A 14409-nucleotide genomic window follows, 5' to 3' on the forward strand; every position below is an offset into this window, starting at 1 on the left:
GATCAGTGCGGCTGGGCGCCAGGAAAAGTATTAAATGCGCAGCCATTTCTATCGATGAACCAGATTTCACTGCTACCTTTGACCATCAAAACCGAACGTGGACCGCATCGCGGAAATGGTCTGTGGACCCCCCCCCCTGAAAGGCTGCATAATCGAGTGTCAGAGTACCCAGTGCCAGCAGAAATTCGTGAAGAATACACGCAGGAGCTCCACACCTGGATAGATAATGGTTGGCTCGTGCCATACCCAGAGGATAAATTGGGACCCCCCAAAGGTCTAATTCCCCTGATGGCTGTGATACAGCAGAACAAAGCCAAAGTGCGCCCGGTGATGGACTACCGAGAGCTAAATCATTACGTAGACGCATTTACGGCCAACGCAGATGTTTGTGCGGCTAAGCTGCGTGAGTGGAGACAAAAAGGTGCTAACGTGTCTCTACTGGACCTCAGAAGAGCATACCTACAAGTCCGGGTCCATGAGACACTGTGGCCATACGAAACTGTGGAAATCGATGGGAAAAAATACTGTCGGACCCGTCTGTGGTTTGGTTTGAATGTGGCTCCCTTGATAATGAGAGCAATTGTCAGCGAAGTACTATCTCAGGAAGAAGTTATAAGCCGCGCAGCATCTACTTACATTGATGACATTTTTGTCAATGAAGACGTGGTGCCCGCGACCCGTGTGAGAGAACACGTCGCGCAGTTCGGGTTGGAGTGCAAGAACCCGGAGCAGTTGAAGGACGGTGCACGGGTGCTGGGATTGGCAGTCAGGATGGAACGCAATGAACTGTGGTGGAAGCGAGGAAATGGAATTCCGGAGGCTTCCAGTAATGTTACGCGACAAACAATCTTTTCCCTGTGTGGTCGACTTGTCGGGCACTTTCCGGTGTGCGGTTGGCTTCGTGTGGCTTGCGGAATACTCAGAAGGAGAGTAAGTTCGGTAACGAAGGGCTGGGATGATGAAGCAAGGGACGCCGTACTACATCGTATGATGTTCGAAACCTTAAAATCTGCGCAGCAGAACGATCCGGCACAGGGAAATTGGTGTGTGGACGGCAAAGAGCTGAATGTATGGGTCGATGCTAGCTCCCTAGCAATTGGGGCAGCCTTGGAGATGTGTGAAACTGTGTTGGAAGATGCATGTTGGCTGCGACCTGAAGATGACTCAACATATCAACTTGGCTGAACTGGATGCCGTATTGAAAGGCATCAATTTGGCTCTCCAGTGGCAGAGCAAGGTGCTACACATAAAGACAGATTCTGTTTGCGTATACCATTGGGTCTCGGACACGCTAACTGGAAAGGCGCGAGTACGCACCAAAGCAGCAAGCGAGATGCTTATTAGGAGGCGATTAAGCACTCTTAAGGAGCTCGTGAAAGAGTACGGGCTGACAGTGGATGTGATGCTGGTTCCATCAGCACGAAACATTGCTGACCGACTGACACGAGTGCCACAGCGGTGGTTTGAGGCAATGAAAAAGAAAAACGGTCTTGACCCAGTGATAGGCGCGGTCCACACAGATGAGCTGGATGAGAGTCAAATCATGGCTATTCACAAAGATAGTGGACATCCGGGGTGCGACGCACTACCTACTTTGTCAGGAGAAGATGTCCAACCACGACAAAAGCAACTGTCAGAACGGTCATACAGAAATGCGAGGAATGTCAGTCCATTGACCCAGCGCCAGTCAGGTGGGAAAAGGGAAAGCTGGAAGTTAACGAGAATTGGCAGAGAATTGGAATGGATATCACGCATTATGGCACCTTCCATTTTTTAACTTTAACAGACTGTGGTCCATCGCGTTTCTCCATTTGGAGGAAATTGGCAAGGCAGGACTCGGCAAGCGTGATTCATCAGTTGGAGGCAGTGTTCCTCGAGCGTGGCGCGCCGCATGAACTCCTTTTAGACAATGACACAGCTTTCTGCAGCAATATGTTCCAAGCATTTGCATGTAAATGGGGAGTTCACTTGCGATTCCGTTGTGCATACGCTCCAGCCGGGAATGGCATAGCGGAGCGATGTCACCGTACAGTGAAACGAATAGCGGCTAGAATGTGTTGTCCCATACAGGAGGCTGTCTACTGGTATAACATCACACCGAGAGACGACACATCTCCCTCCACTGCGCCTGCCAACAGGATTTGTCAATACAAAGTTCGAGTAAAGGAGACCAATCTCGCAACTGCGTCCCCAGGTCCCAAGAACAGCTTTTACCAGGTTGGAGATCGCGTATGGGCCAAAAGACCGCAAAATCGATGTACCACGAGGTTCGGCAAGGGTGAGGTGACCAAGGTGATCAGCCCTCAGTCGATTTTGGTGGACGGTGTGCCTAGTCACGTGAAGGATTTGCGCCCTCGCCATTATGTTGTTACATCGGAGAAAGAGGGAGACTCAGACAGTATGATGTCTTCTGAAAAGACAGAGAGTATGATGCAGGACGACGGAGAGGATTTTGAGCCATATAATGTACATACTGAAGAAGCGGAGGAAGGACCACCCGTCTTGCCTTTACGAAGGAGTACCCGACAGGGACGAATACTGCCCCCCTGCCCTGATTGTGAAACACCGCCTATGGAGCAGACTGGTGGCAATAATGGCGATGAGGAGGATGGCAGGGAGGAAGTGCTGCCTCCGGTTCTTCGGAGAAGTACCAGACAGAGACGACTGCCCCCCTGCCCCGTTTGTGATCATGAGATCAGGGGGGAGTGTAGCATTTATTTTTTTTTGCCTACTACATTTATTGTTTTGTCTAAATAAAACTTTGATAATTTTGCATTCAATTATTTATTGCTTTGTCTAAAATAAAACTTTGATAATTTTGCTTCAATTATTTATTACTTTGTCTAAATGAACCTTTGATAATTTTGCATTCAATTATTTATCATTTGTCTAAATAAACCTTTGATAATTTTGCATTCAATTATTTATTGCTTTGTCTAAATAAAACTTTGATAATTTTGCATTCAATTATTTATTTCTTTGTCTAAAATAAAACTTTGATAATTTTGCATTTAATTATTTATTGTTTTGTCTAAATAAAACTTTGATAATTTTGCATTCAATTATTTATTACTTTGTCTAAATAAACCTTTGATAATTTTGCATTCAATTATTTATTGCTTTGTCTAAAATAAAACTTTCATAATTTTGCATTCAATTATTTATTGTTTTGTCTAAATAAAACTTTGATAATTTTGCATTCAATTATTTATTACTTTGTCTAAATAAAACTTTGATGATTTTGCATTCAATTATTTATTACTTTGTCTAAATAAGCCTTTGATAATTTTGCATTCAATTTATTGCTTTGTCTAAATAAACCTTTGATAATTTTGCATTTAATTATTTATTGTTTTGTCTAAATACAACTTTGATAATTTTGCATTTAATTATTTATTGTTTTGTCTAAATAAAACTTTGATAATTTTGCATTTAATTATTTATTGTTTTGTCTAAATAAAACTTTGATAATTTTGCATTCAATTATTTATTGTTTTGTCTAAATAAAACTTTGATAATTTGGAATGTAGAAGCCATCCGTCCAGTGGTTATTTAGACTATTAATTATGAACGAACTAAGAGTTACATTTTTATATATATAGACTAGCTGTACCCGGCCATGCATTGCTGTGGCTCAGTTTGTTAAAATGGAACACATGTGAAAGTAGAGAAAAGTTTGATTCTTTTTTTCAAGAGAATGTACAAATTATTATTTTTTTTAACAGATGTTAAGAAAATAAACAGAAAAATACTTCCATCATTAATTATACAAAAAAATAAATAAAATGTTGATTTAGTGTTTCAATATGCTTATAAATTACGATAAAACTTGCTGAGTATGCACTGTTTTACGGTTGTTGTAAAAAATGGAACCGAAACTTAAATTTTGCTTCGTTTTAATCTTAATTTTTTAATTGTGCCCCCCCCCTCAAACGAATATAATCAAAACAGTAACATTCAACAATTGTACTTTATGTATATAAAACACAAAATATTTATTTTAAAAAAATAAAGTTAATAACGAAAAGTAAATAATTCCATTTTTAAACGAAAAAGTCAGTTTGGTATATCTTTTTGTTATTTTTTACATAAGTCCAGCTTACCATTCACATTGAAAATGTCGCCATTTATTAGGTTGTCGGGTACGTTTACAATGAATAAACACTCCAATCTAGTAAATGCATCAGAATTTTTGTAGGAATTTTTTACACCCCTATCACGAAACTGCGAATAAAATATAAAAATCTCGTAATTTCTCTTTTAAAAGTGGGTTGTTTATTTTCTTTATGGATTATACTTCCAAAATAAACTATTAAAGTTGTTTTAAAAGTAATAGAAATATTTTTTTTATTTTTTAAAAAACAGTAATGAATTTTACGAACTCAATATTTTTCAATTTTTAAACTTTAAAAATCTATCAAAATTTTTCTATTGATTCTATTTTTACGATATTTTCAGGGTCAATGTGAAATTTTATGCTCTTTCCAATGAACCAAATATAATATTTTTGACAAACGTTTTTTTTTTATTCAGGCCCCCCCCCCATTTTCAAGTGTCTAGTAAAAAGTAAATAATTTACACACCAAAGTTTTATATATCACAAATTGAAGAGAAAAGGTCAATAAGTAATATATTAAAATTTAAAACAAAAAAGTAGTGTTTTTTAGAAATTTACCTGTAAAGTTCAAAGTTTAAAACCTTTTTTTTTAAACCACGTTGTTTGTTTTTTCTTTTGTTTTTTGTTTATGAAACTTTGGTCCTTGCTCCTTTAATAGGAAAAAAAAATTAGGGCTTGAGTTACATTTTTCGAGTAGTTATAAGCTTGGAAAGACAGGAGGTAGAATAATTCATGCCTCCCATTTTGAAATGTCTATTAAAAAGTAAATAATTTATTCACCAAAGGGTTATATATCACAAATTGAAGAGAAAAGGTCAATAAATAATATATTCAAATTTAAAACAAAAAAAATAGTGTTTTTTAGAAATTTACCTGTAAAGTCCGAAGTTAAAACCTTTTTTTTTTAAAAACATGTTTTTTTTTGTTTTTGCTTTTTTTTAATGAAACCTTGGTCCTTGCTCCTTTAATTGGAAAAAAAATTAGGGCTTAAGTTACATTTTTCGAGAAGTTATAAGCTTGGAAAGACGGGGTGGAATTATTCACTATTTTTCACGAAATTTCTTACACACCTACCAATCTACCCATGTTAAGAACGGCTTTCGGAATAGACACCCCTAACCTTGCCAGAATACCCGAAAAGCTATAAAGTTGACGTGTCGAATGTGAACGATGAGTTGGACGTAATGTAAAAATCTACAGAATTTAAAAGGGAACGAAATTCAAATTTCCGTTCCATTTTTATAACCGTAAAGCAGAGCATTCTATGCAAATTTTACCTAACTTACTGCACATTAATGATACTTTTTTTAAGCAAGAAAAAAAAAAGGTAAATATCCAGATATGCTACTACAGAACACCGACCACTCTAATTTGGTTTTTTTATAGGTAATTGAAGTCGCTGACAACGAATCTGATAGTGAAACTTGGGGCAAATTTACCGTTTGCATGGTATTTACCCCTGAACCCACGAACTTCTTTCCACCATTTTACAGCTTCCGTTTATGCTACGCGCATGCACGCTGTAGCATAAACGACGGCTCCACCAAGCAAACTACGTTGGGGGGAGGGGATTTTTTTTTTCCAGGACATAGAATTTTCTAATTTTCAAAAATACATTATAGTGCTTTTTGGGTGGAAAATTTAAAATTAGCTGAAAAAGAAATAAAATAAGAAAAGGAAGCACACCAAGTTGGAGTAGGGGGGTAATTTATCTGTTTTTTTTTTTTTTTTACCTGGAACATAGAATTTTCAAATTTTCCGTAAGTAACGCACAGACATTTACCAATTAGAACACCATTTAACATTTTCCAAAGATTTTACTTTGTACATTGGGGGCGCAAGCAGGGGGGGATGTGATGTTGGGGTGTGCGCCCCCCCACAATCACATCCCCCCCTAAACAAATTAGAGTGGTCGGTGTTCTGTAGTAGCGTATCTGGATATTTACCAAAAAAAAATATTTAGGTTTGGCTATAAATTCCTAAACTCATTTCACCCTAAATAATTTAGGTGACTGAAATAGGAATCTAATTGAATCTTTAATTTCCTAAATAGTATGCGAGAATTCATTTTTCTTCGAGTTATATCGAATTCATTAATACGGACTTTAGGGGCTTTTTTCGTAATGTTACTGTAAAAATTATTTTTTATTGTTACAAATTACGATGCTTTAAAAAAAGCAAAAATAAATTCTTGCGTTTTTTATTTACTACTGAAAACCATAACTTTAGTAAAGGTATTTTTAGTTCAAACAAAATAAAACATTTTCACTAAGAGTTAAGTAAAAATAATTAGTTCATTATATTCTGCGATCATTATTTGAAAAATACTGTGATTTTCATTAAAATTCGTTAATTTCCTGATTTTTGGTGAATTTTTAAGTAAAGGGAGGAGTCAAAATGTGTATACACATTGAGCGACGGCATTCATTTTGTGTACCTACCAAGCGACCACGAGTGATTAATTTAAATTAAATTTCAATCACATGGTTACATTATCAATAATCATGTAATTAAACCCATTGAAAATTTACCGATATTGTAAACACATTCTGTTTACATTAAGCCTGTAGTGTTTTTTTAGTGATGCAATGTTGTCAACTGAGATTTAAAAAACCCGCGAGATCAGGAGAATCCTACAATAAAAAAATTATAAGTATAGTATATTCAATATATAAAATGTTCCATGTTTTCTCACTATATGTTTCTGGAATTATATTGAAGCGGTTAGCTCCCCAGAAGGCTTACATATTTTATCAGCTAGTTTTGCCTGTTTTTTTCAGAGAGGGTATTTTTTTTTTTTCAAGAAACAAATCATAAACTCAAACTTTTTATAATAAAAGTTAAATTGAAATATACTGCAAATTAAACATCACAATAATGGTGCAACATATTTTGAAATTAGAAAAATAAAAAACAAAAAAACTTTGTTTTAGCATAGCAAGCGACAAACTTTTTTTTGGCCTTATATAATAAGAAAAGATGTGTAAATTAAAAAATTTAGAAGATAAACAAATGAATTATGGGGTTTGTATTACTGTACACATAGATTCGAAAAAGTTATCAAAAAAACAAATATATAACAAATAAATGTTATCAAAGGGAAGAGAAGTTACTTTTCTATCAAACTGGATATATTTTTTGTGTTTTTATTCAATGTAACATATTTATTCAGCTCAAAAAACATACAGTGTTTACCGATGTATTGGAAAATTCAAGATTTAGTAGAAAAGTAACTTATCTTGCCTTTGATAATATTTATTTGTTATATATTTGTTTTTTGACAACTTTTTCGAATCTATGTGTACAGTAATACAAACCCGAATTATGCTTCTTTCTTTTTTTTTTTTTTTTACTTATCGAGTTAACAGAAAATGAAATCTTTCGTCAATTCGTGGCTGTGAAATGAATCGCACCGGAAGTTCAGTTTTATCAACAGAACAGATTCGCAGTAACGGTTAAAAAAATATATTTATTTTATTTAATATTTTAATAATTCGCGAGGTAAATTTATTTTAATAAATAATAACATAAAAACATACCTCAACTCTAAAGATGGGTTGTCTGAAAATTTCAAATAAATTGGTAACGTAGAAATATGATTTTATTCGCTTGTAACGAACCAAATTTACATTTTTATATATATAGATATATACACACACATATCTGTATATAAATATATACACACACATATATATATACACACACACACCTCTATATATATACACACACATATACACATCTATATATATATATATATATATACACACACACATACACATCTATATATATATATATATACACACACACATACACATCTATATATATATATATACACACACACATACACATCTATATATATATATATATACACACACACATACACATCTATATACACATATATACACACACACATACACATCTATATACACACACACATACACATCTATATATATATATACACACACACACCTATATACATATATATATATACACACACCCACATACACATCTATATATATATACACACACATACACATCTATCTATATACATATATATATACACACATCTATATATATATATATATATATATACACATACACATCTATATATAAATACACATATATATATATATACACACACATATACATCTATATATAAATACACATATATATACACACATACACATCTATATATAAATACACATATATATATATATACACACACATATACATCTATATATAAATACACATATATATACACACATACACATCTATATATATATATACACACATCTATATATACACACACACATCTATATATATATATATACACACACACATACACATCTATATACACACATCTATATATATATACACATCTAGATACATATATATCTATATGCACACACATCTATATACATATACATCTATATGCACACACATCTATATACATATATATCTATATACACACACATCTATATACATATATATCTATATACACACACATCTATATGCATATATATATATATATATATACGTACACATCTATATATATATGTACACATCTGTGTGGCACTATTTCTTTGTGCCACTGTTTTTAACACGCTGTACAGCATAGTCGAGTGATAATTTAGCCATGAGCGTAGAGATACAAAGAAATCCCTTCCCATAATTCCCTTGCTATCTTTCTGTCTCTTTTCTGCATGACCACCATGCAGTGAAGACGCATATTCTGTCTCTCAGTAAATGAGGCGGGGGGGGGGGGACACCCCCACCCTTCACACTAGTTAGTTAGGTTAGTTAGCTTTGAAAAGCCTATTGTCCAGTTTTAAATTGTAAAAGTTTTTTGTAATATATACCGTATCTCTAATGTAAAATAAATAGTTATGTTCCATATATATTACAATTGTGTTGCGTGTCATCTTTCTGATAGTAGCCCCCTACACCAAAGTGGCAATGTGCCTTGTTTGGGATGAAAATGTAATAAAAAAAATAAAAAGAATGCCACCAAGGGTGAATAAGTCAAGACGTTTCCTGGGAGAAGTAGGAGCCATACAGCATATCCAACATCTAAGGTACGCTTTTCTTCTAATAAACCCTAACGACGGCCATCTTCATATCTTCCCGAGACCACTTTAAGACATTTAATATAACACGTTTGTCAGTCATACACCTCAGTGACCGGCTGATAGTGGTATATATATATATATATATATATATATATATATATATATATATATGAACAAATGATTAATAAATTTGGACCATTTGGAATTTACCCATTGGATTGAAATTTTAAATTTTACCGTTTTGGATTTTACCATTCTTGGATTTTTACCCTTCACCGGACTATCCATTCATGTGAAATCTTTTTATCATTTTTCTTTTGCATCCTGTTCCCCTTACCTCACCCTTTTTCTAACCAAGTAAGATCTTTGACTTACTTGTAGTTTCATTAAATACTTTTATATGCAAAATCCGATCCTGCATTTTGCTAATTCCTGCCCTCTGATGAGAAGAAGAGTATTTCTTCGAAACTCCGCGGATTAAGGACTATCCACTTATCTTGTGCTTTCTTTTTTTAAAATTAAATATGTTTTTAACTCTTTTTCAAGATGTCTTTTAACATGTTTTATTAATCATTTGTTCATATTATAAGCTCTATTTCCTTTTCGGTTTTATTGAGCTTTTACATCTGGCTGAGTTTATTTTACTTGTAAATATTAACTCTTTAATATTTATAATATATTTTAAGTTTACCATTTTGATTACCTTGGTAAACTTATTGTAATTTTTATTTATATATATATATATATATATATATATATATATATATATACACACACACACACACATATATACATGATGATTGCTACTTCTTGACAGAAGTTTGCCATCTTAGTTTTACGTGGTTTTCCGGCTGTGTGCACGTAGATGACTCTTTAATCCTACTTTAGACCTACATAAAAATTCACAAATGTGGCATAAAAACTGTCCTTCTTGTAAAGGTTATCGCTTGCTAATATAGTGAATCCTGGAATACAGTGTCAAGTCACTTTTAGAATTGCAGATTAGACCACACATATGACAACTTCGCATTGCCAGGTGTGCTGTAGGAGCTTCCTCATAAGATTGTTGTCCATGTCTTTGATTATGTGATTTCATATGATTAAAAAACCAGCTTTTGACAGAAAGTATCTGCCACGTACAGTGCACTTTAGTTCCTGTTGCAATTTCTGACATTATGTTATCATCCTGCTTTCTTAATGACATCCTGCTTTCTTAAAATGCGTTTTAAGACAGCAAGCTCTACACAGCACTATTCAAAATCTTACAACTTTCTCTGATGGTTTTCCTCCACAGTGATTGATCTTCTGCGCGAGTTTCCTCGGTTATGTACATCGATCTCAAGTATTTTCAAGTTGTTTTTCAGAGAATCCTTATACCTTTTTCTTAGTTTGTGCTGTAGATTTTTACCTCCATCTATCTCGCCATAAAACAGTTGTTTTGTCCTCCATCCTAACCAAGTGTCCAATCCAGCGCATTTGATTTTGAATTATTTTTATTTCGATACTTTTACTACTTGATTGCATCAGGTGCTAGAGTCCTCCAGTTAATATTAAGTTATTCGGTGGTTAAGGTCTGGTGTAGACGTGTGTTAAAAGCACACAGATGTCTTAGCGTCATACTGTGCTTTTCCCAAACAAATCAACCCCACATGCATGATGTGACCATTGCCATGCAGACAGGGTTCTGATGAACAGCGAGTGTCCTGCGCCGTATAACATATATACATACACACGCATACATATGCATACACATATATTTAAACAAATGTTAAAAACAACAGAGCTTTTTTTCAATTTTTCTGTAGATCAAAAGAATTAATTCAAGTTCCATATGTAGTTTTAAGTTGACCTCGGTGGTACTTTTCGTCTTTCCAAGAAGACATCATCAGAAAGGATGCGTTATTATTTGCAAATAGGGCTGGTAGTGTTTTTTTTTTAATAGTAGCAGCAGTGAATGCATTCAGGGCTCTAAGCGCCCAGTGTAGAAGTGTGGCATACCAAACTCTAGTCAGTCCTGGATTACGTAGGGAGAGGAGATTACGACAAGCATTTGAGTGTGTTTTGGCTAGATTGGTTTGTTAACGGCAGGTTTTTATGTTTTAATGTATATAGCTTAAAGTATTTTTAACTTCTTCGTGTTGGTTTTGTGATGTATTATTTGTGTATTGCTGACTAGAATTCCCCTAACGTCAAAGGATGGGCAGTTATGTTTTTTTTTTGTAAATATTGTAATATTCAACAGAATGTTAGATTTCTGATCCCACAGTTGGAGATTACATTTGATTTGTAATCCACTGCTGTGATTAAACAATATATGTAAAAAATAAACGTGGCAGGTAAGGGTTACAGTACTATTAAGTAAATATTCCTACCTTTTTGACAATCATATCCTAAGTACCCAAGTTCACATTTTCCATCATTACATGTTCCATCAGTTTTACGACATTTATAGCTGTATTGGCAATGACAGGTTCCTTTACAGTTATAGCCAAACCTACCTCCTGGACATTCTGGAAATAGACAAAAGTAAATAAATATAAAATTTATTAACAAAAAATAATAAAAAAACTGTTCATTTATCAGATTCTGTAGTGGAATATAAGAATGATCTTAATACGAGTTGAAAAGAAAATGACAAAATAATGGAAGTGGCTGTCTGTTAATGTCAAACTATCCAACTTTCACTTCCTGGCACGCCCAATTAATTTGGTGTTTAATAGTCTTTTTTATAAAATGATTAAAGAAGAATAACTGTTTATAACAATTTTCATATATAAAATATCTATATATCTATATAAGTGATAATGTGTGTGTGTGTGTGTGAGAGAGAGAACACTCGACTTGAAACTTGGTACATAGAGTATTCAGACATGGGGAAAACATTGACTCACTCTCTAGGTTTTGGTTCCGATCTCAGCTGGAGTATTTTTTTTTCCTACAAGAAATAAACGGTTTAGAAAAAACATAATACTTATAGTACATAAGTCTCAGTTTTTTCCGATTTTTTTCCTTCATATATTTTTTAAGCAATTTAATGTTATGTTTAATACCTACAGAATTTCTGTTTATAATCAATAAGAATTCTACATTAATTAAAATATAATCTTTATGCATATTTTATGACTGGGGAATGCCAGGCGGCTTGCTAGTCTTCTGTAAAAGAATTTTTTAAGTATAAAAATATTTACTGGCATAGGTGAAACTACATTGAACAAGAATTACCTATGTTGCACAAATCGAAACGTTAATAATCGAACAATGGAATTTTAGTTATTTCTTAAATACAACAATCTTTACATTAATGTAATTTTTCACTTCTAAAAGAAAGCGAACTAATTTATGGAAAAAAAATATAATAAAATAAAACAATCTATGTGATAACCTTACCCATGGGGTGGAGTGATAAAAGCGTCACTGGACAGAAAATACTAGTTTTATTTTAAAACTTTTATTGAAAAAAAATCAATTCAGGTAACTTGATTATGTAGTAAGGTTGACATATATTCAATGTAGCCGCCTTCAGCCTCAATCACTGCTTTGATATGGATCCAGAAGCGCCGGCAAATATTTGGCTGATGGTGGCAATCAGGTTGGCTTTGGTATTGTGGGAGGTTATGTGCTTGAACATCACCAACATGACCTCCCACAATACCAAAGCTAACCTGATTGCTGGCATCAGCTAAATATTTACTGTGCTTGTGGAAAAGGCATGCTCCCACTTCTGGACCCGTAACCATTCGAGGTTCCAACGACGGCCCCCAAAAAGTGACAGCCCAGAATCAGTTTGGCATTCTGCTTTACTGTCCTGAACCAGGTTTTGAGTTAACCACCGCAATATTTCTTCCAGCCTGAGGGCATTTCTGGATCATTACTTCATGGATGAAGTCTCCTGAGTGTTGTTAAAGGGTGTGTCCAAACCAACAGAAGGTGTCTGGCAAGGAGAGATTTTTTGGAGGAAGTGGATCGATCAGCAAATGTAAGAAATGGGCCTAACATTCATATTTATTCATTTAGATTATTTATCATTACTTTACTTCCAATAAAATATAAAGAGAATACTTCTCTACCAGTTTGGCAGTCATCTCCCTGGTATCCTTTTTGACAGCGTCCAGTTCTGCAATGTCCATTTGTATTATTACAATTATACTGGAATAGACAACGACAGATCCCGTTACAGCTATCGCCAAAGTAACCACTAGGACATTCTGGAAAGAGACAAAATAACAAAAAGTAAATCTATTATTATACTAAAGTTAATCAAAGATTGCTTCCTCTAAAGCCTTTTTCCTATATATTTTAATCATACAAAATACATACTAAAATATTTAGTTTAAGGATTGAGTTATGTTTGAAAATAATTGCATTTTAATTGTTCTAATTAATTGTAATTTGCAATTAACTCATCTCTGATTAAATGAGTGTTTATCACTCTCATAATCTCTTATTTCATACACTTTATCACTTTCACTTCTGTCATTCTCTCTTTCTTTCTTTATTAACAGTTAAATGTAATAAAGCTTACTATAAGGCTCAAAATTGAAATAGATTATTATAAGTAAAAAGAAAAAAAAATTCACCAAAAGTAATAAGACTATCTAACTAAGAAAGAAAATGAGAGAGGAAGGAAAGAGGGGGAAAATATAGATAGCAGAAAGAGACTAATTTTTTATTTTTTCCTTAACTGGTTTTTGGGGAAACTCTTCTCCTCGTTTCAAGCAAAACTGGGATTGTGGGAGATAAAATAATTATGACCACTAATTCATTATTTCATTTTATCCTTAAGTATATTTTTTTTGTAAACTGCTTCAGTAATTTCCAAGAAAATTATTTTATTGTTCGAGTTATTATTCCACCGTCCAAAGTTTGGGGAGGAGATGATGAAATAATTTATTTTTCATTTCAAGGTGAAACGATAAAATTGTTACCCTAAAGAAAACAACACTACAGTTCTATTTAAACATTTATTGAAAAAAATCAATTCAGGTAACTTGGCGGATGGCAACAATCAAGCTGGCTTTGGTGTTGTAAGAGGTCATGTTGGTGATGCTCCCCATGTATGATTAAACGAAGTAATCCAGCGGATTCAGGTCGAGGGAGAAGGTGAGCCAGTAAGAGGAGAGTTCAAAGTCATAGCACTCCTCCTGAAGCCAAGCCTGGGTCACATCCAACTTCAATTCCTATATAAAACTAATCATTAAAATACATTTTAAAGGAGAGAAGAAA

General features: G+C 33.9%; 1 protein-coding gene across 3 annotated transcripts in view; it reads right to left on the reverse strand.

Annotated features, from left to right (window-relative positions):
- The window catches only part of LOC145248986 (uncharacterized), a 150242-nt gene that overhangs the window by 107586 nt on the left and 28247 nt on the right, over positions 1 to 14409 (reverse strand). For all 3 annotated transcript variants that reach the window (XR_013863442.1, XR_013863441.1, XM_080110825.1), the window contains exons 4-5: positions 13254 to 13391; positions 11559 to 11696 (exon numbers count right to left, since the gene is read on the reverse strand). Coding sequence is in view for 1 of the 3 variants with exons in the window: in XM_080110825.1 (XP_079966951.1) it covers positions 11559 to 11696; positions 13254 to 13391 (276 nt within the window). In the remaining 2 variants the exon portion in view is untranslated. The remainder of the gene's footprint in view (positions 1 to 11558; positions 11697 to 13253; positions 13392 to 14409) is intronic.

This window comes from Euprymna scolopes, chromosome 27 (genome assembly GCF_053919585.1).
Source record: "Euprymna scolopes isolate OS-2025 chromosome 27, ASM5391958v1, whole genome shotgun sequence".
NCBI classification, from domain to species: Eukaryota; Metazoa; Mollusca; class Cephalopoda; order Sepiida; family Sepiolidae; genus Euprymna; species Euprymna scolopes.